General features: G+C 36.3%; 2 protein-coding genes across 3 annotated transcripts; one reads left to right on the forward strand and one right to left on the reverse strand.

Moving 5' to 3' along the window:
* Window positions 1–176: 176 nt before the first annotated feature.
* On the reverse strand, window positions 177–20,673 carry nmur1a (neuromedin U receptor 1a). The gene is made up of 6 exons (XM_044129246.1): window positions 20,643–20,673; window positions 9,586–9,659; window positions 9,119–9,232; window positions 6,497–6,675; window positions 3,152–4,093; window positions 177–1,356 (listed from the first exon to the last, which is right to left on the reverse strand). The coding sequence occupies exons 4-6, from the start codon at window positions 6,555–6,557 to the stop codon at window positions 968–970; spliced, it is 1,392 nt and encodes a 463-aa protein (XP_043985181.1). The 5' UTR covers window positions 6,558–6,675; window positions 9,119–9,232; window positions 9,586–9,659; window positions 20,643–20,673; the 3' UTR covers window positions 177–967.
* On the forward strand, window positions 20,651–24,625 carry hykk.2 (hydroxylysine kinase, tandem duplicate 2). 2 transcript variants are annotated; one of them, XM_044129248.1, is made up of 5 exons: window positions 20,651–20,733; window positions 21,074–21,379; window positions 22,232–22,374; window positions 22,552–22,732; window positions 22,850–24,625. In XM_044129248.1, exons 2-5 carry the CDS (start codon window positions 21,076–21,078, stop codon window positions 23,284–23,286), a joined length of 1,065 nt encoding a protein of 354 aa, XP_043985183.1. In that variant the 5' UTR covers window positions 20,651–20,733; window positions 21,074–21,075; the 3' UTR covers window positions 23,287–24,625. The 2 variants fall into 2 exon arrangements, with proteins under 2 accessions (XP_043985183.1, XP_043985184.1); XM_044129249.1 differs by lacking the exon at window positions 20,651–20,733 and adding an exon at window positions 20,778–20,835 and having other exon boundaries at window positions 22,850–24,593.
* Window positions 24,626–26,266: the final 1,641 nt, after the last annotated feature.

Genomic DNA, 26,266 nt, shown 5'->3' on the forward strand with positions numbered 1-26,266 from the left:
ATTAAAGTTATTCCGATGGGAAAAAAACAACACAATAATGATTAAAATGATCACATTTTAATTTGTTAAAGTAAAGATACAAACAATTAAAAAGATTAAAACATTAACAGAAATGATTAGCAGAAGAACCAAACAACACCATCATATATCAACACCTGATTGGATACAGGCACAAATTTGATGATTAATCCTCCACAATAACATCTATAATGTTTCATTATTTTGTACTAACACTACTGATACTACTAATACTACTAATTTGTCATGGTTGTTGGTATCTTAATAATAATGAGAATTAGTACACCGGCATATACAGAGATGCAGAGAAAACACAGTGTCACAGTTTCAAATGAGTTCTTTCTAATCATTGTTTCACCCCATTTAAAAAAAGCTGTAGAATGCAACATTTTCAATAAGTGTCCATTTAAACATTCGTTACACTTCCAACAGCATTAAAGGGATAGTCCAGGTTTTCTGAGGTGCAGTTCATATTATACCTGGACTTCAGAAATCCTGAACAATCCTTTTACGTTCTTTCAACTTGCGAAAAGAAACAAATTTAAAATAGGACAAACTATTCTTTGAAAGTGCTGTGAAACTTATTTTAGACAGGCTTCAGTCTGGGGAACCTGAAACAGACATTCTAAAATACATTCATGATTCTTCATGTCCTGATGTGATCAGATGAGCTTAGCGGTCGTATAGGTGATAGATGAGTTACTGACCAACTCTTTACATTTTAGCATAAGAACGGATTTAGCACATTTTAGGAATTTTTCCCCATCAGTTAGCAGAAAGTTGTGCTGTTTTCACATAATTCATTCTCCACAGACAATATTTTCCTGTCATATTCATGTAAACGTCACTGCTGATGGTGGATAAAGGAGGCATTGATTAAGAACGAGCTCGTTTTTCTAAACAACAGGCTTTTGCTCTTCCCTTTTCACATGGCCCCACAGGATTTTCTTCAACATGAAAAACTGGTCTCATCTTTCTGTTTTCCTTCCCCATCTGCCATCATGTCAGCCTCAGCAACAGCAGCTCCGTTGCTGAGTGGTGCATCACTCAGGGTGCTGCGCAGCGTCACCCGGGTCACACTCAGAGAGTGTTTTCTCGGATTGATATGATGCGGCCGATGGCACATGACCTCTTTGAACATTTCTCTAAAGCGGGTGGACATGAGGTTGTAAAGGATCGGGTTGACTGCTGAGCTGAGGTAGAAAAACACGCCGGAGATGATATGCACGTACTCAAAGATTTCATGATGGCTATCAGTCCAGTCACTGATGAAGCTCCACATGAGGCGATCCGTATGAAACGGGGCCCAGCAGATCCCAAAAACCACCACTAAGACAACTGAAAGAAAGGGAAGAGAAAGAGTAGGCTATTAGACGTATGCGGCAAGGATCTTGAAAGTAAGTCGATGATTAATGCTGCCAGCATATTTTGCCTCAAATATAAAGACTCTCTGAGGGCTATGCTTCCATGATGCAACATTTTATGATTTTTCTGGACTTCTTTTAATCCTTCACATCAGAGTAAAAGACGCCTAAGAACAGAAAGTGCATCAATGTGCACTTTATCCCTCTCATAAATGCCCTAGAGCTCTTCCTCAAGCCCTCCTGTGGTTTTTGAGAAGCTCTCATACAAGAGCTCAGCAGAAGGATTAAATCACATCAGAAAAAAGCTGACTAACAACAGAACAGCTGCTATCCTCAGGTTGCACCTTTACCGATGCACTTTTAAAGTCTTGCATGCTGACTTTGTTTAACAGATTATAAGAATTTGGAAAACATAAAGCCAAAATAAAATTAAAGATTGCAATATTCTTCTAGAAAGAGTCACTGAGCACAAGCACTTTATCATAAATGTTGCTGGAAGCATGATATTGTTAGTTCACAATCCAAGATTGCCAGAAGCATTTCTATAATGGAGAAATGAAAATATATTTTACATCATAATTTCTTGTACTTTGTATGCTTCACTCTTGCAAATATTCACATATACTTGCTATCAAACTCAGGTCTGAGTTTATATATATATATATATATATATATATATATATATATATATATATATATATATATATATATATATATATATATATATATATATATATATATATATATATATATGTAATTTAGATATAATTTTCAACTTAAAAAGAGCAATGAGAATTCTCCATAATTCCGGTTTCAGAGACCATACCAATCCACTATTTTTAAAATTCAAAATGCTAAGAGATTTAGATTAACTGAAAACTCACCACATTTTGTTAAAAAGCAAAACAAAATTTGCTACCAAGAAAAGCTTCAAACTAAAGAAGTAGCTAAGGTGAGAACGTCAATGTCTGTATAAAACTACATCAATTTAAAAGAAATCTAAAATTTAACAGATTTAAGAAATATAAGGTTATTTGTTTTATTTACATTTTATGGAAAACATGGCATGCTGAAAATTTTTTACACAGCTCAATATTTGGTGAAACAATTTCCGCCTGCTTGCATTTCAACAATCAAAACCCTTCAATAGTTTCTACAGGTATTCAGACAATTTATCTTTGGTGATGAACTCCAAGTCTGTGAGGTTGGAAGGCCTTGTTACCATCACCCTAATTTTAGCTTTCTACGCAAATTCTCGAGCAGCTTCAAGTAATATTAAACATTAATATTACTACCAGTCAGGAGAAACATGTTGGTATAATTATCAATTACCAGCATCTTTAATTAAATCTGCCAGGCTAATGATTAAATACTCTAGCAGATGTCAAACAGATTTGACATCTGGGTTTGGAATCATGTTGAGCTTAACTGTCAGAAGCTAAAAACAGCTTACATTGTTAACACTGTAATTATATTTTCTCTGTTTTAATTAAAGCTGTGAAATCCTATCGCACACACATTAGCTGGTGTTATCTTCTCCCCCAATGAAAATAAATAATCTCTGCTTATGGCTGAAAGGCTAGACAAAATGTTTTAAAGGCTGTGTATGCACCTTCTTTCATTATATTTCTAAAAGACGGAATCAGTTTCAAGTGGCCTCTTAAAGTGTAACAAAAAGAAGAAAAACAGAAAATGACGCAGAATTGAGTAAAGATAAAGATGTTTCAGAAAGTTCAAAATGTCATCTATTAGACAGAACGTGAACTCACACAACATTTTTGTGACCTGTCGGCGTCGTGCCTTCTGCTGCTGAGTGCGGATGTTGCAGAAGCTGTCGTTTCCAAAGCCAGACTTGGCTTCCAGTGCCTGTCGCATCTTTTCACGCTTCAGCTGCAGCCCGATGAGCATGTAGAGAACGCTGATCGTGATCATGGGCAGAATGAAAAACACGAAGGTGGTAACCTGGATGGTTAGGTTGTACATCCAACGTGGCTTCACCACCGTACAGATCGCTGAGTCAGGAATCTCCAGGTTTACGTCACCAGCAGGACCGGCTAAGTGAATATGGAGGGTGAAGAGCCCATGCAAGCTTGTGTTTGGCACAGCGCAGAGCACCGACATGCCCCATACAGTGAGGATGACCCTTTTGGCATGAGTACGTGTCACTACATACTTTGCTCTCAGTGGGTGCACCACAGCAATGTATCGTTCGATGCTCAGCGCAGTCACGTTGAGGATGGATGCCAAGCAGACCATCTCAAACAGGAAGGTTTTGAAGTAGCAGCCTCCCTTCCCCAGGAGAAATGGGTAGTTTTGCCAAAGTTCATACAGCTCCAGTGGCATACCGAGCATGAGCACCAACAGGTCTGACACCGCCAAGCTGAACAAGTAGTAGTTTGTTGGCGTCCACATGACCTTGTTGCGTGCAATGACAGTGCACGTCAGCACATTCCCCATAACGCCAACCAAGAAGATGAGCAAATAAGTGAGGCAAACAGGCAGAAACACAGATGATCGACGAGGCCCCAGATATTTTTCTAGATATCCTTCCTCTGTCAAACATGAATCATCCATACCAATATGGCTGCCATTTATGCCAGAGGTCATATTGACACACTTCTGTCCTGGAGGACAAAGCCACTCTTCATTCCCATCCATTAGATCGAAGGAGCAGTTATCTGACATGGTGAGGATGTGGTCTGACTCAGGATCTGGGAAACAGTTAAAGCAAAAGTAAAAGCATGACATTTTCATTACTTCACAATAGATCATAAGATAACATGTCTTGACGATACGGAAACAGGAACAATCACAAGACACAAATCTGTTTGACATATATGTAAATAATATTATAGATGGGGAGATATTGTGTTTGTGCAGAGATGGAAAGCAGGAATCAAATGTCACAGAGCGATAACTTGTTTCAAGACTGCACTTGCATCGATGCTTTTATTCTACTTTGAAAACTTTCCTACATTTTTACACAATGCTCCTGCAAACTTCAAATGTACTTTATTGTGACAGATCAACACCAAGAAATGCCTGTCTGCTAAGTAAAAAACAAAAGGTTTAAATTGTTTTCTATAATTTTTATTTGACGCAGATCCAGCAGTACTACAAACTGAGACACGGATTTAATTATATTTGTTGATTTTATTTAAAATCCAACTGTTTTCTTGTCCCAACTGTAACTGTGAACTGTGTGTAACCAGTGAAGGTCTCATTAAGCTTGTGCATTAAACTCATTATGAAAAAAGGGGAAAATTGAGATATTATTTAACTGCTCAGTGTGCTGTACCATTTCCTCTACTGTGAACGAATTAAGAAACTAATGATTCATTAAAACTAATTGCATTACTTCTCATCAGAGGTATTTTTAACATGCTTGATTAAGAGTAAAGAATGACTGGTAATGACAAAAATAGAGTCACAATTAGAATTTAACAGATGGCTGTTTCAACCATCACTGCACTGAGAATGTGGATGATTTATATCTTCCTACTCTTTTCATTATGTTATCCTCCAAACTTTGAATTTGATCAGCATCCACTGTTGTCTACTCTGATAAGGGATTTCACTCCTGACAGTGAGTGATTGAATTAGTTTAGGAGGCCATATGGTTCAGAAACCTTCCTAATTTGAGACTACAATTCAGTGAGCTCAAGCATAATCAAAGCTCATTTGCACAGAAAGATGATGGGAGTCATTGTTTGGTTGATGTCAGTGGATGTGATGTAAACATTTAGAAATATTTATTCTGATATTTTCTAAAAAATGCTGTTTTTAAATATATATATTCTTTACGTAAAATGGAACTTTATAAACTTTTGATTATATGCAAAATAATAAAAGGTTCTATTTGTCAATATTCTGTCTTTTACTAAATACTAGTAAAACCTATAATTCAAACAAACCTAAAACATGAAAAGTTTTAATGTATGTGAGAACAAAAACATGAATGCATTCACTCACTGGGTATAAATATGTAAATATTTGATTTTAAGTGTGACTATCTGAACAAGAAAAGGCAAAAATTATGCTTTACTTTAACTTTGGTCAGTTAATGGGATTCTTTTTTTTTTTTTAGATCTAAATCATATGCCATAACAAACATTCTTCTGTTCTTTGAACTGAAAGCATTAATGGAAATATTTTACTGGTGGAAACTTCTGATGGGTTTCCAAAAAAGCTCTTAGAGAGATTTTGTGCTTGTTTCCATTACACACAGACGGCCTTTGAAGATCAGTGTATTAATGACAATGCTGGTCTACCATCACCTGTGCAAATGGCATATAAGGTTATTTCATAAATGGACCATCTGACTTCATTTCTAAATGCAGACTCATACTGGGATCTGTTTACTCCAGAAGTCAACGGTGGGGAAGGGTATTGACGTCACCTGAGCTGCCAGATCTCAGCAGGATCTACTTTTACAGTTTGAAAGTGAACAAACTAACTAAGCCTGCTGGACAGTTGAGGACCAAAATTTTTGTTACTTTACAAAGCTATTAAGTCTAAACTATGATTTATATAATTTTGTATTCTTATTCCATACATCCAACTTCCACTCAGTTGTTTGTGTCCTTGTTTATGATGTCCAGAACTCTTTGTCAGTGTTATCATTAAGAGAGGAGATTTTCCTGGCACACTGAGCTGTTCAGTGCCTTTTGCAAGTCCCATCATACAAATTTGAGTGAGTTCATTCCAATTCAATTTATTTATCCATCCATTTGTTGTTTATACAAGAGCTGGTATCTCCAGCAGTCATCAGGCAAGAGACAGGGTACACTCTGAACAGGTCGCCAGTCCATCACAGGACAATCAACCATGCATGTACCCAATCATGCCTAAGGGTAATTTAGAGAGACAAATTTACTGAGTAGTCATGTTTTTGAACTGTGGGAAGAAGAAGGAGTTCCTGGAAAGAAGCTTTGCGCGGATGGGGAGAATTTGTAAACTCCATTCAGAAAGAGCTTATGCTTGGATTCAAACCAAGGACCTTCATACTGCAAGATAACAAAGCTACCAGCTGCAGCGCAGGACAATTCCAATTCAGTTCTTGTTACTGAAATTAGAGACTTTATTAAAATCTAAAATAAGCATTTCCTTCTTACTCTGTTTCTTACTCTGTTTCAAAGACAAACATTTATGAAGAAAGTTTCTGTTTTGTTGCATGGGTCTGCACAGTAGCACAAGGTCCTTGGTTCAGCTCCCAGCATTGAGTTTGCATGTTCTTAATGTGGATGTGTTTTCTCTGGGTAGTCCAGCTTCTTCCCGCAGCCCCACTGTGACCCTGCATGGAAAAGCGAGTATAGACAACAGATGAATGGATGAAATTCACTGCATGATCTGGAAATCTTTGACAGAAAACAATATATTTGTAAAGATTTTTCAATCTCTACAAATAAAGATTGAAAAATTAACTTTTAATTACTGAGTACAAATAATGTTTGGTATTTGCATGTGAACCACTGTAAAAAATGGTCATCTATGTAAGAAAATGCTTTTGGAAAGAATAAAAAAGATGTTAAATTCTTCTTATGAACAGGTAACATTTTTATTTTTTTTTTACAGATTTTTGAGATTTTTTATTACAAAGGCTGTGGAAATACTAACATGAAAATTCTGACTTTTCTGGATTGGCGGCATATATAGCATTTACCTTTTCTAGTTTAACAGTAATTCAATAAATATTTTACTTGTAAGCAACAGAAAAATGTAGCAAGATGTTTTCCTTTCATTTTCATGAGTTTGAGGGTTTTTTTTTTCTTTCCACTGGCCTCATAATGTTGGAACAGTGTGTTCTTGTCAACTAAAGCACTTGGTGTGGAATGAGAACATGATCATCCTGCATAATCAGTCATATTTCAGAAAATAAAATTTCAATTAATAGTGTTATAATACACTATCGAATCTTCAAAAGTAACAAAGAATAGATACAGTTTTGCATATAATTTCAACAGTGTTATGATTGCTTTATCTTCCTAGTTAATCAAAAACATTCAATTACCAAGAGCAATAAACTGATATTGTTTGGCAGAGCACATTGCCACAAACTAAGGATGGTTATGACAGTATCCACTCTGCAGAGGTTGAAATTGCATGAGCATGAAATTGGGAAAGGAAGAGGTCAATTATGTGTTTGTGTGAAGCAAATAGGATAATGTCTTGTAACATTTTGGAGAAGGAATATATTTAGTTAGCAAAAACATTTTCATGTGTTTAGATTGTAATTACCAAGATGCCCTGTGGGCAGGTTTGATATTTTGCATAAAAGAGCAGCTTGTGAAAGGATTAAAATTTCCGTTACTCGTGTACAAAACTTTAAAGATGATAAGCAGATTAACTTGAAAGAACAAAAAAAAATACTTTGGGTTTATAGCAAACCAGCATGTTTAATGGAAATAATTTCCTTTCCCCCCTAAGAGTCATTTTACCTAAATCAAGTCCAGGAAAACCTGATCAAGTAACCAAGAATGATGAAAGAAAGTTCATATTTTCAGAAAAAACATGAAGCAGCTGCCACACCTGATCTCCCGATGGGGAATGCTTTTCCAACAAACCAACCTTTACCCCTTCTTAATGATTTTTAAAAGGAAACTGATTCCCTAGTTTGGGAGAAGACCAGAGAAAAATAAATCTGATATCCACTAAGGCAACATTTTCTCTTTTGCAATTATACATAACAATATAACTGTTAATATCCAGTCCATTTAAGTTTGAACGTTTTATACATTTTGTCTTCAGTCTTTCGCTCATGCTGTCATGAATAATCAAAATCAGCAGTGTAAATTATAAATGACTGCCTTGAAAGAAGTGAACCCATCATAAAATATAAAAGTAACCTGTCGCTCTAACAGTGTCAGTTGTTCAGGGTCAAAATAGATTTAGGACATTACTCCAAACAGGAAGTTTCCGTTCTTACTGTGGGTCATTTTAAGAACTCATTTGCATGAGAAGCAGTTCTTCTCCATTAAGCATGCGAAGCACACAACACATATCGACCTCTCTATTTAGAAATAATAGAAACACACATATATTTTTTCTTTAGATATTTCCAGTTTTCTTGTTCTCAAACAGAAAGCCAGGCTTTTCTGACAGCTTCACTGCTCATTATCATTTTTTCTTCCAAAGCACCTTACTCGAAAGCAGGACAAAAATAATACAAATACTTATTTTAATGTTAATTTGTTCGATGATGCAATTCTAGTCACCAACATCAAAATAAGATACAGAGACAAAAACAGAAACCAGTTTTTAATCACAAAATCATGCTTATATGCTATTCAAGAGATTTCTATGGGCTTTAATGGTTGAAATTAACATAATACCACTGTTTATATTATTGATCGACAGGCTTGGCAGGCATTATATTACAACCCTATTGTTGAATAAAAAAGATAACATGTCAGTTTGTTTTGTATAAACCCAAGTAAACTCATTCTAACTCTAAAACAGTGCAATAGAGCAATTTAAATACATCAAAGGAAACCTGAATTTTGACTAAGTAATTGTGTCATATAACAGGAACATGGTAAAAATGTGATTTGTAAATGTGGTGTTTGGATATGATTTGCTCAATTATAATGTGATGCAGGTTCTATATGCCTCACAACAACGAAGGATATAAATTAAAAGGTTGATATATATATCTTTTGTAGATTTTTGCTTTCCATTACAGTAACTCATCCCAGGACTCAGAATGTGTGTTTTTCAGAAAACGTAAATCTTCTTACCTGCAATGAGTTGCTTTGCTGAGGGTCCTTGCTGTAAGCAGAGATTAGAGGCTATGGTGTGGTGTCATCTGAGTCCACTCTGCACCTCGTCTGTTGCTCTCTCCTCAAGCCTGACTGCAAATCACGCACATACATAAAATACACACACATTTACACACTCTCTCTCTCTCTTCTATCCCTCACCGCCTATCTCTCTCTTCCTCGCTCTCTCTCACTCACACACGTGAATTTAAACCTACATGTTCAATTCTTACTACACTTCCACTGCAGCTTCAGCCGATTACTGAAGTTATAAGTGGGAATGTGATATTTTGATTGGAGCTTCTTGTCATGTCAAATCCCTAATGCATCAGGTTTTAATGCTTTTCTAAAAAGTAGAATATTTTACCACTTTATTCTGTGCCACCACATGTGGAGTAAAATTTTCTCTATTCCGTGATGTGGGATTTGGGCAATGTTTTACTCACCTGCTGCAGGAAGGAAGCAGAAGAAGCTCCTACGGGGCAGGAGTTTTGCTCCTGCCGATGTGAGTATGTCTCCCCTACAGAGGACAGAGGCTTGTTCACATAACTGGAAACATGGTGCGCAGGAACAACTGCACAAGCGACTCATAATAGCAAGGTGACAGACCCCCCAAGTGGATCCGCCTGCCACTCAAAATCAAAATCGGTGGTTCTTTTGTCTTTTTTTGCATGCACCTTTTATTAAATTACTTCCTACTGTTGGAATGCCTTTGACCTTTCAAGCTTTACACTCAAACCCTGCTGCTCTGTGGCTTTCTCACTGCGTTAGGTGAGCTTTCAAACTATATATGCATGCAACCATCAACAAATCACAATCAAAGGAGCTGTCACATAAATCTCTCTTAAGATTTGCGCTGATTGAGTGAAGAGTCAGTAAATGTGGCTGAAAAAAGAGCTGTGCAGCAGAATGTGTCGTGCACTGCTGCAAATCTTTCTATGCTGGTGACAAACAGATGGGCGATCCAGCTGAGGAGGTAGAGATGGTTGTTGTGCTTGTTATTTTCCCTTATTGGCAGTTTATGCTGGAAACACAATACTTGCTGGTAAGCAGAGAGCTCTAAAGGTCAAAGCTCAGTCATAATCAATTCTCTTGGCAAGAGTTGGAGTGAATTCTAAATCTTAAAATGATAAAATGTATTTCAACCTAAATAGTCAGTAGTCACTACAAGGCTATAATAGAACAAAATGACAATAAAATGCTTTATTGTCCCACAATAGGGAAATTCGAGTGTGTGAATAGCAGTGCAAAAGGTAACAGAAGCATACAGGTTTACAGACTCAAGGCTATAAGAACCAGTCAGGAAAAACAGGAGTCAGGAAAAGTTTTAATAGGGTGCAAATAAGAATAAAAGCAAGTCTGAATTAAATTATTTTTTTAACATACTGTGTGGTTATCAAAATGGCATTCTCAGATTAATTAAATTCGATGTGCATTGTAGTCAGATGACATTATGACAGCATGATGATGATAAAACACATTCAGTCAATCAAACTCACCTGTTTACTGTTCCACTAATAACTCTCTCAGTTTGTACTGATTCTTTTTCTTTCACTCCTTGTTGGATTCTTCTATTTGTGGTTTCTGTTAAAGGCTCACATTCCTTACTTAGATAAGTCAAAGTTAGATAAGTTAAATTTCAGAGTAGATTCAGGGTCAAGTGTGTGCATATCCTCGGTTTTTGATTTCAGAAAACCAGTTAGCTGTTGTCCTGAGTCGAGTTACTACTGGAGACTCTATCTTGAACCAACCCTGATTGATAGCAGGATTGTTTGAGTAAATCTTGATTTTGTCCTTCTGTTTTGCTGAGAAGTGACATGAGAAAATTGTCAGAAATGGGGTTTTCATTTCTAGAGCACCCTGTATATCTCTAACACTAATTCTCAGAAGGATTCTCCATCGAGAGAATGATAAATGTCTTATCATTTATGAATAAATATATTATTAAGGGCTAACATTTTTTTTGCTATAGTTTATAATAATATAATAAGTATTGTGTTTTGTATTTTTATGATGTAAAATACTTTGAACTGTGCTATTGCTGAAATGTGCTGTACAAATAAACTTGATTGATTGCGATCTGCACCCTTACTGTACAGTTTTGAGGTGAAGGTTATGTGTGATGCAACCATCAACAAATCAGCAATGTGAAAGCCAAGTGGGCTTAATCTGTGCATGACTCACATGTTTTTCATCTGTCCACACATAGAGCTAGACTTGTTTGTGATGAGTGTGCATAATAGGGTCTTCGTTGTGTCAACAGGTAACTACTCATTGAAGTGAACATTAGTCACATGTTAGGTACCCAAAGGTTAAATCAGGGAACTCCTCCTATTTCTTATCTACATGCTCCCGCAAGTTCAGGTTATAACAAGTAGTAAGGTTAGCTACCAAGGCTACGCAGATTATAAACAGTTCTATATTACAATGTCACCAGGTGACTCTTAACCCATCCTCAGAGGTCTGCCTAAAAGAATAATCAGACAGTTGCAGCTGATCCAAAACGCTGCTGCTCCCCTTCAATCAAACAATCAAGGTTATTGGTACACCATTTCAGCAAAAAAGGAAGTTCAAAAGCACAAAAATACAAAGTCATAAAAACACAGGAGAATGTCAGGAAAATGTGCTATACAAATAAACTTGACTATAAAACTATTTATCTATACACTGCCCCTTTAAGTTAGACAATGATCTTCTATTGAAATGGCAATTTGGAGTAGTGGTAACATCCTGTTTTTATCACTTAATACAGTTAGCAAAACTGACATGTTTCTCTTTGAAACAGTGATCCTTGCTCTTATTTCATCTCACTTAGATTATTGTGATGAACTTCATGCTGGAGTGAGTCAGTCATTGCTCTCCCATCCACGGACGAGAGAGCAATGACTGTCAAAATGCTGCTGAAAGCCTTTTGACTGGTAGAAACATCCCTGCTGTTCTGACCTCACTTCATAGGTGCCTGTGCATTTTAGAGTTCGTTTCAAAATTCTTAGTTTTGCTTATAAGTGTTTGAATGACCTTGCCCCGCCTTACCTCCTGAACTTCTTGACCCCTTTTTACCTTTTTGGCCCATCAGGAGAGATGAACAGCAGCTCCTGCAGGAGTTCTTACCAAGATCTGAGAGGAAGCTCAGAGGGATCAGAGGTCTCTCTACTGCTGCTCATCAATTGTGGGATAATCTGTTTGCTGCATTCCTTGGTCTTAATGGTGCAATTTATTCACCAATGTTTTCTAAAAAAGTCTTAAGAGAAAAACTTTATCTATACTGAGATTTTATTACACATGAAATATTGATTAGGTGATCTCTGAAGATGCTGCGTCTTCTTTTGTAGTACCGGAATAAATGGAACTGTAATGTGGAGACTGGCACAATTTCCACATCTATCTATTTATCTGTCTGTCTGTCTGTCTGTCTGTCTGGTCCGTCCGTCCGTGCGTGTGTTTCAATCAACAATTGTTGTTTCACAATTTAGTCCTGTAAATTGGAACTTGTGTTTGTAATGTCATAAAATGTAGAAAGTACATGAATACCTTAGCAAGGCACATTGGCTACAGGAACAAGAGTGCAAATGGTGTATTTTTTTTAATTTAACTTCACTGCCAGTGTTAGTAATGTACTATTTTCACACGAATGCTTCACTATGAATCATCTTCTAATGTCATATGATTGAATAGTTCAGGACACAAGCCAGTACTTTTACTTTGGCAAGTAAAATGTGTTGGATATTCCGAATATCTAACACATGACCTGGTTTGTCAGAACTTTTACTTCTAATGTTGTAACATCAAGAGTATAAATTATGAGTTACATAGATGTTGATTTTTTTTTTCCTCCTAAATGCATCAGGCTCTGTTAGAAAGGACATTCATTTTATAGTTTCTAAAGATTCAGTTTCGGACTGGATTCTGCATTTTTGTCTTGCCACAGGAGATATAAGCAAAGACTTCAGAATTTACCATTTCTTCATCATTAAATATCTTGAAAGCACGTGATTAATTTATATTTATTTATTTAAGTTTTTCCAAGCTGATCATGAAAGCTGGATACAGCAAAATAAACTCACACACTTACATGTATTCATACCCTTGTAATGTCCATTTAGAAATATCAATGAACCTAGCATGAATGCTTTTGACTGCAGGAGAACACTGGAGTCATGGGGAGAATCTCATCATCACGCCACCCCTCAATAAAAATAATGTTTTCATTTTCGCTCTATTAAAGGCAAGTAACAGGCATTGTGCATCCAGTATTTTGTGATCAAAACTGAATGTATGTGACAAACTACATTCAGCTCTCATTTCTTTTCTCCAGAAGACTCTTGAACCTTGACATGTGTCTCTGTCTGAAGTATATTTAATTTGGCTCACATTTTCAAAAAACCTATTTCATTTTTCATTTTCTGTCTTTGTTGGCAGCATCTTCAGGCAACGATGTCTCACAACAAAGACAATCACACTATTTTTGCTGTCAACCTTGTAACTTATTTCCAAGAACAAACTGTTGAAAATAAGGGCTAGAGTTTGTAGTGACTTGCTTTTATCGATTTCTCCCCATGCTCATCCTTGTGTGTATCAGTCATTATGTGATGATAAGTCATGCAGCCGATAGAAATGCAGACTTGTTGAGAAAAGCAGTACCATGGAATCAGGTTTAAATCCTAACTCATTCAGCTCTCGTCTGTCACATGAAGTCTCTGCTTTGAAACGGACACAACTACTGCAGACTTTTATCAGAATGTTGTCACAATATGTTGCATGTGCACAGACAGTTGTTTTTCATCACAAATGCAACATATTGTTCACAATATCCAGCACTGCGGTTTTCAAGGTTTTTTTAAATACACTATATTTCCTAGGTTAGAAGAGAAGTACATCAGTCAACAGTTTAATGTTTTCATTGGACAATGTTAATTTACATAGGTAATGCTCACAGAATATTTCAAGACAACTAAAGCCTGCTAAGCCATTCAAATTCTCATGGAAACATCCAAGATTGACAATTTGAAGAACCAACTGGGAGTGACTGCATATCTTCTTAGAATTTGGACATTTTATGTTTCTGTTAGGTTTCACATTGCCAAAAAAAAAAAGAAAAAAAAAGAAATGCAAATTAAAATGATCTAAATTCTATCCACTGGTAAATATGATTTTGATAGTGTTGACTTCTGTTGTCTTCTTCTATTCAAGTTTGGAACATTAGACAAGTTCTGTGACTTCTGAAGACCACATGTTGCACTGAATTTTATTAAGAATATGACAGGATGTCAGGATATCAAGTTTGATATACATTTCCTCATTTCCACCACTTTTAACACTTTTTTGTTTACAAAATATTTCACTTTTTGTTATTCATAAAATGTTTAAGGGGTGTGAATAAATTTCCAAGGCTTTATAAAGTGATGTTGCATTCTTTTGTAATATTAACCAAAGGGATGAAAAACACAAATTTCATACACAGGCTGAATGAGTCAGGTGTGTAATTTCAGTGATAGGGTGCATTTATAATTGGTAGATTCCAATATGGGAGAAAGAAACCTGATATATCTACTGCCTACATCAGGCTACTGAAATACCATTAAGTACAAATATGAAAAGAAAATTTTGTTATTACTGCTAACATAAACTATAATTCAAGATTCCAGTTTTGATTCTGTCCTTCAGGTGGAATTTTTCATCTTAAGATCAGTTCAATTGATTAAACTGTCTGCACAAAATATGAACTTTCTGAGAAAAAAACAGCTTAGAGGATTTTACAATAGAAATATGCACAATGCATGTCACACATGACTTTTAGAAATGTATACCAGCAGTTTCACATCATGATAGGACCAGATTGTTTGGCAGTAATTCTACAAATTTACATTTTAACAACGTGGTGGTTCTCATTTCAGGTCAAACACAGGCAGACAAAAGAAGTGAATAATATTCCTGATATAAAGGTATGAAATGGCATTCACGCTTTTCTGGAACAGAAAATAACCAAAACTCCATATGGATGTTAATGCGCAATCACCCTGCCTTTCTTCTTCTTACACTCATTGGTTTCAGTGATGGTTTCACAATACATGGCACATTGTGGTACCCCCGATCCAACCACATCCCATTTAATTTCAAACTCATTTTGTGAATACTTCGTGTTTTTACCTTTTCTTCTGCATTGTGTGGTAGATTCATATTGAACTGATAAGGCAATAATCTTGCGTGAGAGTCTCATAATCTAGCATAAGAATGGCAGCAAGCAAAATGGGGATAATAATGTGGTTTCAGACAAGAATACAAAATTATTCGGCACAAATACCATCGAATCAAGCATAGCCATATAAATTGTTCAGCTCATATCTGCTGACACTGCTGCCACAACTAAATTATTCATTCATTTTTTTGTACTTGCTTAATTCTGTCAAGGTCACCAGTGCTGCTGGAGCCTATCTCTAGTGGGTAATCAGTGAGAAGCATCACCGTGGACCTACTGCCAGCCCACAAAATTAAAATCAGACACCTCATTATCATCTTGCCTTTTATATGTTTTGTTACCTATAGTTCTTATAGGTACACCAATTAATACAACAATGGGAATGTTGATTTAATGAATAACTACTGAGCTGTTTCTATAAATATAAGGCCCTCTACGAGCCATGTTGTTTGAATGCCAGAAAACAGAAAGGAAAGGCTGCAATTTGAAGTAATGTTTTTGCTAACTCAACCACATTTCAGCTTTGGAAAATTTGTTTTAACTGCTCCTGCTCACTTTAGTTAGATCACATAAGTTTGAGCGGTGTTTGACAAAAAAGGTGTAGTTATTTCAGGCTTCTTGCAAAAGCAGAGTTGATGCTATACGGAATATAAAAATGACTGTGAAAACAGTTTCAGGAATTTTCTTTTCGGGTCGAAAAGACATGTTTTTTCAATTTGAAACAAGCAGCTAGCTGCAAAACAAGTTGGATTTATACAACGTTTCAGTTTCAGCAAGAAAAGCTCAAGCGAAGCAATCGGAATATGTGTAACAGCATTTGGAGCTGTTTCCATGGCGTTGGGCTGTCTGGGTCAATGTCATACTCACACCTAATTAGAAAAGACAATTCTTGGGTTCAGCCCTGGGTTGTTCACTACAAAATCCTCTATTGCAGGCCACATAAGAAAAACATATTTTACCATTGCAGATGTAGATAAAAAGTAAATATAGGGAAAAATAGTCTGGACTTGCGGTAAAGGGAAGATGAGATATATGTACAGATTTATCAAAGTGCATTCTGTTTGATTAAGTTTAAGTGCTCCCTGCCATGTCAGTCAGTGTTGATTATAATTTCATGCTCCAAAATTTGCCTTTGATTTCAACACTCAAGTTAAAGCACAGTGAGAACAGAAAACAACAACAAAAAAACACCCTAGGCCCCTGGAGCTTTTTGCAGCAAGGCAACAGTGCTATGAACTGCAAGTATACACTGTTATGTCCAATTCTTGTTTCAGTAACAATAATCTGTGTTTTTCAAATATCTGACTTGAAAAGCATTTGTCTTTAAAACTGAGTTAAAATATCACTAATAGGGTCATTAAAAATTTATTTTATATTTATTTTTGTCAGATGGTGAAGACAAAACTCTGGGTCAGGTCCATTAAAAATGTAATTTTCCAAAAGAATTTTGCAACTGGGAGCTTGCACCTTATCATCTTTACATGTCCAAAACATTATTTGTCATATTTGTAAATATAAGCTTGAGGAATAATTTTTAAAAAATGGGGAAAATTTAAGCCCATTTTGTCCCACTTCTCAAGAATCACTGTTTTGCAATCTACTTTGTCCTTTTATTGTTATATTTTTGTAAAAAAACAAACAAACAAAAAAACCAATTTCTACTAAGAACCAAGTAGTCACATATTCATCCAGTAAAATCATAACCGCATGCTACTAAACATTTTCCAATTAAAGAACCTATTTACAGAATTTCTGCTTGGCCCGATGTGGACATGGCTTTAATTTAGTTTAATTTATAGTCTAGTTTAAAACTGTCTGACTACATAGTGTGAATGTGCCACTTGCCTAAGATCCAATAGTCACTGTTGATTAAGTTCAAGTCAAAAGCAAACTAATTAATTGAAAGGAATCTTAAAAACATGTGAGTAGTGTGGTTTTCCTAGTTGTATGTCCATTTCCTTTTCAGCTCCTTAATGTTTAGTTTTTGCTATATACTCAAATTGCATCTGTGGGAACTAAAAAATAGTAAGTTATGGATTATTAAAGATGTTGTTGTGTGATTACACAACCAATGTATTAAAAGGCTCCACTTAAAGTTTAGAACATATAAAAGGCAAAACACTCTGAGTGTCCCTAAAGTTTCGAAGGTAAAAGCAAATCAAATAAATAATTGCGCTCTCTAATTGGCTTATTCCGTAACAATTTCATCACAATGTGTCTAACTTCCTAATGCAAACCTGTGTACATGAACATGTTACAGTGGCAGAGAAATAAGCCATAGACTGACTAATGGAAGACATTTGTGTCTTCTCTAACCACTGCAGGTAATTTGAAGTTACAAACAGAAGTCATTAAATCTCTCCACTATGAAATGGAACATCTGCATGAACTGGAATCCCATCAGGCCAGACAAAAGCTGTTAAAGTTGCCCAGTTGGAAGGCACAGAAATGAGTTTTTCCCCCCCAGGATCATCATGCCTGCTTGATTTACTAACACACACTGATGTCAGCTGTGCACTAATTCTTTCCACCCAAGAATCAAACATCAAATAATTCAGGCAGGAACCCTTATTATGTAAATGCCGCCACCTGTCGCATATATTGCCGTTTTCATTGCAGTTGTACGAATCTAAGAACAAATTACATAAAATCAGCAGTCAACATTAATGCTCTTCCCTCTACTATTCCCCTAGAAGCCCATATAAGAAAATGAAAAGCAACTGGGACCAGCTGATGTTTTCTTTGTTTCAATTGTTTCAAGGCAAGAGAAATTAATCAATTTCCATAAAATTAAAATTAAAATTTTCTCAGTCACACAGGTCAGACATTTATCTTCTGTATATGAAGAGACATCTCCACAAATTAAATTTTGGATCAAAATACATCTTTTCTTCTTTGGTTTAGCTAGCACTATACCAAATGGGATTAAATCAGATATCAACCAGTTGCATTTTGGCAACTGGTTGAAAGAGCATAGAGCAAAAGCACTATTCTTCAGTGGCGGCTCCAGAATTTTTTTTCTGCAGGTGCTAAGAGAGATTTTGAAGAAAAAATAATCCGAATTGGTTAAGGGAAATGAAAAATAGGTACTTTTATAGTACAAACGGCAGGGTGACAATAGCAATATTTCCTGGTTTAATATATTTCCTATGTCCTGGAAATGGTTAATTGGGCTTGTGGACGTGATCTATTAAAACAAGCAATTTTCATCAGTGGGAGAGAACTTTGCTTTTCAAAGCAAATAATATCTTCCTGTTTGCTTAACTTTCATTTTAACTTGGTGACTGTTTTTTATGCATCTTACCTGTTGGGAAGCAGAAAAATGCTTTAAAAAAACTTGACAATGAAAATCTAGAGATTTTTTAATTGAGATGTGGGTCATATTACTTGTGGAAATGTTGCTGAAGCTGCACTAAATTAGGCATGACAGAGTGTAAGCCATATCCTCAATGTCAAGAAATACGATCAATGTTCTGTTCTTGTTTATTACTGGAACAAATTAATGTGCAAGAGACCAAAGATAATTTTCAGCGGCGTCTGTTTTACAATTACCAACTTAGACGTGTGTTGCTCATGCCGTGTTTGATCAAGTCATGAGCAGAAGAGAGTGTATAATGGGGCTGGATAGACAAGCCAAAGGCCATTTCATAAATATGGAGAAGAGGGCAGATGGAGTCTAGAGACACATTGCATGTTAATTATGAGCACATCTCTTTTCTCTGTGAGGGGGTTAAATTACAAAGAGCAGTCCACTAAACTTTCATTTTTATAAAAGCAAGATAAAAATTAGCATTAAAGGCTCACAATATTTTATCACAGTAGCATCTAAATGGTGCAAACAGCAACAACATACACAATAAATTAAGGTCTTGTCAAAATTTTGTTAGTGTCACTGGAACTGAAAAATTAATCCGTCTTCATCCAGAGCTTACAACATTGTTTATGTTTCCCAAATGAAGGTTTCTCCCTCAGTGGCACAAACTGTAATCTTGTGCTTTGCCAGAAAAGCTCCAGCTCGACCTAACCAGCTAACGCCGTTTTTGAGCCTCGCCTCTTGTTGGTCAGGAAGAATGCTTTGTGACAGGTTGTCGAAGATGACTGCGGGCAATGAACCTCATTGCCAATCACTGAAATGTGCATGACATGCATACACACCCTACCCAAATCTGGCAAAGCACTTCAACAGATGTAGACACACACAGCCAAAGACAAGACTCACTGTTAGAGGCAATATTTTTTAAGCTAATGCCCTTTGTGGTGGATGAGCTTGTGAAAGAGTTAGACCAATAAAATGGCCTCTATTTCATAAAGCTACCTTTTATTTAGCTATAAGTAAACATAAACCAATATATATTTTGCTGAAACCTTTTCATCATTTGTGATCATTAACAGTGTGAAAACGCAATCAGATTTTAAAAATATAATTAAATGTTAGCTGGGCTCCTCTCATCTAATTTCCATCTTAGATGGAATGTGCCTCTTGTGGCAGATAGTCACAAGCAGCATACTTGCTGGGTTTATGATTATAGCAGCAAATTATAATGTCACCCCAGTACCATAAAGCAGATTCAGAGGCAGCCACTTTAACTTGTCGCATGCTGGGCAAGTAGCAGCAGGGAAGAGCCTGCTGCTACAGTGTTAAAAAGTAATTTTAGCCTGGAATTAATTAGAATATTAAAACTGTGTAGGTCTACATCAAAAATATCTTTCCTTTTTGGCAGAATCTGGTGAAATAGAGTATTTTAAAGTATTATTGTGAAGTCAGAAAAAGCAGTGCTGGAAAACCTTTTTCCACCATATTCTGAATCTTCACCCAAGCCTTCAACAGCAAGTCTCCAACATGACCCATCTCCACATCCTGTCCATTCTTCCCTTTAACGCCTGTCTTGAATAAAACTTTAAACCCATATCATTGTGGTGAGGCCCTTGCTAATGAATATTTTTTTGCAAAGTTCTACATTTACTATCACTACTACTACTAAACCCCAAAATTATCCATCTTTCTGATGAAAGGTAGAGTACATCTTGGCCAGTTCAACAGTCCCTCACCAGGACAGAGACACATCGGACAAATGCACACACACAAACGTAGACCTAAGGGAAATTTGTTGTACTTTATCTGACATGCATGGTATTTTACTGTGGAAGGAAGCTGGTAACCCGGAGATAACACAAGCATGCATGGGGAGGGTTAACAACTGTACAGACAAGCAACCAAAAATATTATACAAATTTCAGAGAATCGCTGTTGTTTTTTCTTTCCAAAATCCAAAATATTTGTGAGGATTTTATGTTGAAGGAACTCACCGGATGTCGTTGTTTTTATAAGCCACATTGTGCATTTTATGGCCAGCCAGCCAGTAACTGGCCGCTACTCAGTGATTTTATTCCTCTAAAGGTAGGTTACTTAATAAAGGTAGCATATCTGCTAACATTGCTGGTCATAGTTTCCGTGTTAGGCTAGGCTTATTGCTTGAATGTAATGACATTACGATCCGAAGTACGTGAGTGTCTTTGCTCGAAGTTCAAAGTTCACAGCGTGTTCATGTGCAGGGATTTTTCCTTAAGTGAAAACAGCTGTGTTCATAAGAAGCTTATAAATGAACGTAAACATACGGCGGCTAAATAATTGCATTTAATATTTCATTGAAGTACGGTTATGCAGTTTGACAGATTTAGTATAATGCAGGTGCATTTAGTAATACCTCCTCTGCTAATATGTTGATTTTATTTGTCAGAAATGTCAGTGAAGAACGCCCAGCCCAACTTCAGCCCCTCTCAGGTGTCTGAGATCATGAAGAGGCTCTACAACTTGACCACTTCAGAAATACGCCCTCTGCCCAGTTATGATGACCAGAACCTCTATGTGGCTCCCACTGAGGGTGGCGAGTACGTCCTAAAAATCATGAACACGGAGGACAGTAAGAACCCCACCATCATCGAGTTGCAGACCCGTGCTATGTCCTTTCTCTACCAGAATGGGCTTCCTGCTCAAACAGCCGTGCCTACCACCACAGGACAACTCATGAGCCTGGAAGAAATAGGTATGAGTCAAGAATTGGTTCAAATATGTGGAGTGTAGCTGAAAGAAGCAGACCAATGTCTTCCAATTGCTTTGAAACAGAAGCTTATATTAGGACTGAAGATGAGTTAAGTCTAAGCATTCATCAGGTTTGTGTATGTCTTCTCTTGGAGATGGATTCATGCTAGTTTACTTTTAGCTGTAGTTCTGTCTTAGAAACATTGATTCATGTCATGCTGCTTTTGAAATTGCCATTGTGATCTCAGTGGTGCAAACTCATTTTGAAAGGGGATTTGAGTGGATAGAGTTTTTTGCACTGGGCTGCATCTTTAGAAATTGCACTACAGATTGCTTTGAATATGACGCAATCTTTAGTGTTGATAACTAACTGTGTTTGAAACACATGGTTGTTTTGTCGCTGCAGTGGGTGTGAATACCTTTTGCGAGGCAATGTAACTACTTCAGTTTGCTTTATTAAATTATTTAAATTATGAAATTTTGTATGTAGTAATGAATTTATTTCCCAGTCATGTGTAAAATAGAATAATACTTAATATTATCTGCTGCAAGGCTAATGGTGAGAGACCTTGATCCCCAACTTAAGTTGGCAACACAGGGCGTGCCAAACCCCCTGCGTTGGTTGCAGTTACATGTTCCTATTTTGACATGCAGACAACAAAAATGTCTGTAGTTTCTCTCTAAGCCCTCTCTTTGTCAGAGTCACAAGTTCACAGCCTCATTAACATTAATATCCAAGTACATCTGTAATGAGCAATACGTCCTTGTAAAAGATCACAGCACATTAGTTATTTATTTATATAGTTGAAGTTGAGGAAAATGATCGCAAGGCTGCTTTTGTCTTTTTCTGTGATAGATTGTGGGTTTGGCTGTCAGAAGTACTTAGTCCGGCTGCTGACTTATTTACCTGGAGTGACTATTTCTAAGGTTCCTTTTACACCAAAGTTATTATATGAAACTGGTAGGATGGCTGCTAGAATGGATGAAGTCCTTCAAAAGGTAAGATGGATACACTCCAGTGAAACCTTAACATTTTATTTTAAAGCAAAAATGCTGCTAATGAAGTTGTTCCATTACTTTAAGCACATCTTGCATTGCTAAGCTTTCAAAACTAAAACAAGCTGAATATGTACATGCTTATTTTTTTTTTTTTAGCTGCTTTCGTTTTCATTTTAGATGGAGCACCCTCATCTCAGCATTCTCGAGAGGAAGAACTTTATCTGGAGCCTGTCAAACATTTGTCTCCTGGAAGAATACATGAGTGCAATGGATGGAGATCCCCTTCAGGAGGTTGTGAAATCTGTAATTGATCAGTACAAAAACTTTGTGATCCCCAGACGATCCAATTTTCGCAAATGTGAGTACATTTATTTGCTTGATTCTTTGTTGGATAAAATTAAATTCCTCTTGAAGATTTAATGCAGGCAAAGATGAGCTAAAGGTTTTAGTAAAGTAATTTCCTTTTTGTTGTAAGGTATTAATCATGGCGACTTCAATGACCTCAACATTCTCGTGCAACCCGATGACAATCATGGCCACAAGATTTCTGGCATCCTTGACTTTGGGGACATGAGCAGTGGCTACTACATTAATGAACTCGCCATCACCATAATGTACATGATGATTGAGCATCCTGATCCCATCAAGGTTGGTGGGCCTGTCCTCGCAGGCTGGGAAAGTGTCATCCCCCTCAACAAGGATGAGAAAGACTGCCTCTATGTGCTGGTGCTGTCCCGCTTCTGCCAGTCGCTGGTTATGGCGCGGTATTCCGTGATGCTGCACCCAGAAAACGAAGAGTACCTCATGATCACTTCCAGAAAGGGAGTTAAGATCCTCCAGAATGTCAGGGAATTGGGAAAAGAGCATGTGGAGAAGGTTTGGTTTGACCATGCTGCTCAGTTCAGTGTTTAATTAGAAAAATATCTACATTTTCTATTCAAAGAAAATGTATATATTTTCTTTTGTACAAGAAGATATATACATGAATGAATGAAGTTCATTAATGAATGAAGGAAATACTGCAGTAAAATATAACTATTAATAATGGTGTATAATAATTTACACACAGTGTTAATTCAGATGATTATGGCATAAAGACAATTAAAACCCAAAATAAAATAGGATATTATGTAAAAATAAAATAGTTTTAGATATATTTTCACATAGTGTACAGTTTATTCTCTTGGTCTGGGCCTCTCTGGAGTGAATTACTCCATGATCCGTGCCATGATCACTTCCATGGTATGGAAGTGATCAGTTTTGCTCAGGTGTTAAGAAAGCCCAGTCTTAATTCCTGGTTCAAAAGATCCTTTGGAGGTGTTTAGATGAGGCTTGTTGCCATCAAGCATGGTGATACCATTGGTTTTTAAAGTAGGATTTGGTGCCTTCTTCTACTTGAACATATACTCAGCATCTCTGTAAAGCTTTGACGGAAGCATGAAGTACTCTAATATTTCCTCATAGATGTGTCTGTGTTCACTATGGACTTGACGATAAGCAGTTGGTCAGCATCAGCTGATGCACCTAAAACCTTATCCTAAAATATGATTAGTATAGAATATTTCACCAGTTTCTGGATTAACTGAGTGCTAAGGAGTCAAGTCTTATGGGTTTTAAGCACTTCAATATGTTGAGACTTGCTCTAAATAACAGGTGCTCACTTGTGAACAATGCCTTTTGTTTTATTATTCAATGCTTTACTAAAATAACTGCATTTATTATATCGTAAGGCACTTATGTATTTGATTTCCAAGTAAATATAGTATTTTATATCAAGATGATTTTGTAAAAGAAAATTCACTAAGAAGGAAATTATTTCTCTTTCATCAAACATTGGTCCACATGTAAAACATTCATTTGGGGACATTTAAGCTGCCCTGTTTGAAAACCCAGTAAACGTGCTGAATGTGAGGAGAAGTGATTTGCTTTTGTACATTTCTTATGAAATGTACAAAAGCAACAAATGCTGGAATCGCTGCTATAAATTCTTTGCCTTGTTAGAAAGTTTTCTTTCTAGCAATGTTTATTCTTACAAGACTTTCACAAATTAAAGTTGGTGCTTCCAATGGTTTACAAATAAATGGCTTAAAGTTTTTTTTGTTTTTTTCCCCCTATCTTTATATTATTGCTAAAGCATCTTTGTTGGACATGCTTTTATATTTTTTCAGTGTACTGTACTTCAACCAAACCGGGTGGAAGTGAAAGATGAGGTGCTTAAAAATTCAATCAATCAATCAATCAAACTTTATTTGTATAGCACATTTCAGCAGCAAGGCATTTCAAAGTGCTTTACATCAAATCAAACACAAAACACAATGCAACATAGAATCAACAATAAAAACACATCAAGTCAGATTCCGTCAATAAATTTGCAATTGATTACGTTTCAAATACAACTCTAAACAAGTGGGTTTTTAGTTGAGATTTAAAGGAAGTCAGTGTTTCAGCTGTTTTACAGTTTTCTGGAAGTTTGTTCCAGATAATTGGTGCATAGATGCTAAATGCCGCTTTTCCTCATTTGGTTCTGGTTCTATGTTCAGGATCACATGGAGTCATCAGGTGAACTTGAACTATTCTGATTTGTACATGTATGTTGTAATAAAACCAGATTGTGATTTTTTTCCCCTGTTCACCAACATATTTGTATCTCTTGCACAAGATACATGTTTTCGTGATCAATGTAATTATTATTTGAATAGATCAGAGGTGAAGTGAAGTTCTTTTTTTTTTTTTTTCCAGAAATAATTAAGAATGTAGAATAATGCCACACCTGCAGTGAGCTTTTGACAGATCAGCAGTCTGGATAAAATATGATGTAATACTGCCCTCGTGTGGCGGAATTTATACCTCCACTGTAATAAAACTTTAAATGTGGGAAAAATGAAAGTACATCATAGCAATATTGAAAATCATGAAAAAGTTAAATAAATTTAATTTAAGAAAGCAATCCTGTGTCTCTATGTTGTCCTGTGATGTACTAGCGGCCTGTCCAGCGTCCACTTGTCCCTTTGTGACTCTGTAAGGATAAGCAGGTATAGATAATGGATAAGTGTCCAAAACTGGATTGAACTGAGCTGCATTAATACCTTTTCCAAATAATTTTGAACTAAACTCCTTTTTGACAAAAGTAAAGTATCACAGTACTAATAGACGGGGTAAAGCTCAAGTCAAGCAAGATGAAAATAGAATGACAATCTTCTTTTGTTTGTTTTAGAAATGTATCTCCAAATCAAAAATGTTTCATTATGTTTCTTTAAGTCCTAAAAAGGTGCAAGTTGAAAACATTTTCTTAACATTGCATTGAACTACAAAAGATTGACAGAGCAGCTACATGTTCTTTGTTTAAATGCTAGTCATTTAGTCATTGTGATGAGCACTAAGAGAAAACATTTTTCACTGTGTCTTCAGTGTTTCTGTTAGGTATAACTAATGTTACAGACTGTTGCAGCACAGACTTCTTTTGGAAGGAATTTCACTGATTGCTGACAACCATGTAGAAAGGAAAAGCAATAGCTCTATCTGCAGTGTGTCAAATTTTACAGTATTCAGCTTTCAACATAGGTATGCAGACCTGTCAGTGTTACTCAGCGCTGAAGTCCTAATCAACTCAGCTGTTTATAATGACACAGATGTTAAAGTTTAGGTTATTAGGTTAAACTTGTTAACTTCACAGCCAACATTATGCTTGGGCTTACATATGGTTGAATTTATAGATTAATGTGGCTGCAGTTAGAGTAATCAGCGGTGCAGGCTGCCAGTGCTGTGGATAGAAAGCGCTTGAGGGGATTAAGAAATAAGTTTCAGCTTTCATACATCTGCAATGAGGAGAGGAGTGTTTTATGATGAAAACACCACTGCCTTTCTCAGGCTCACCTTTTGGCCCACATTAAAC

The sequence above is a fragment of the Gambusia affinis genome, linkage group LG10 (genome assembly GCF_019740435.1).
Source record: "Gambusia affinis linkage group LG10, SWU_Gaff_1.0, whole genome shotgun sequence".
Lineage (NCBI taxonomy): Eukaryota > Metazoa > Chordata > Actinopteri > Cyprinodontiformes > Poeciliidae > Gambusia > Gambusia affinis.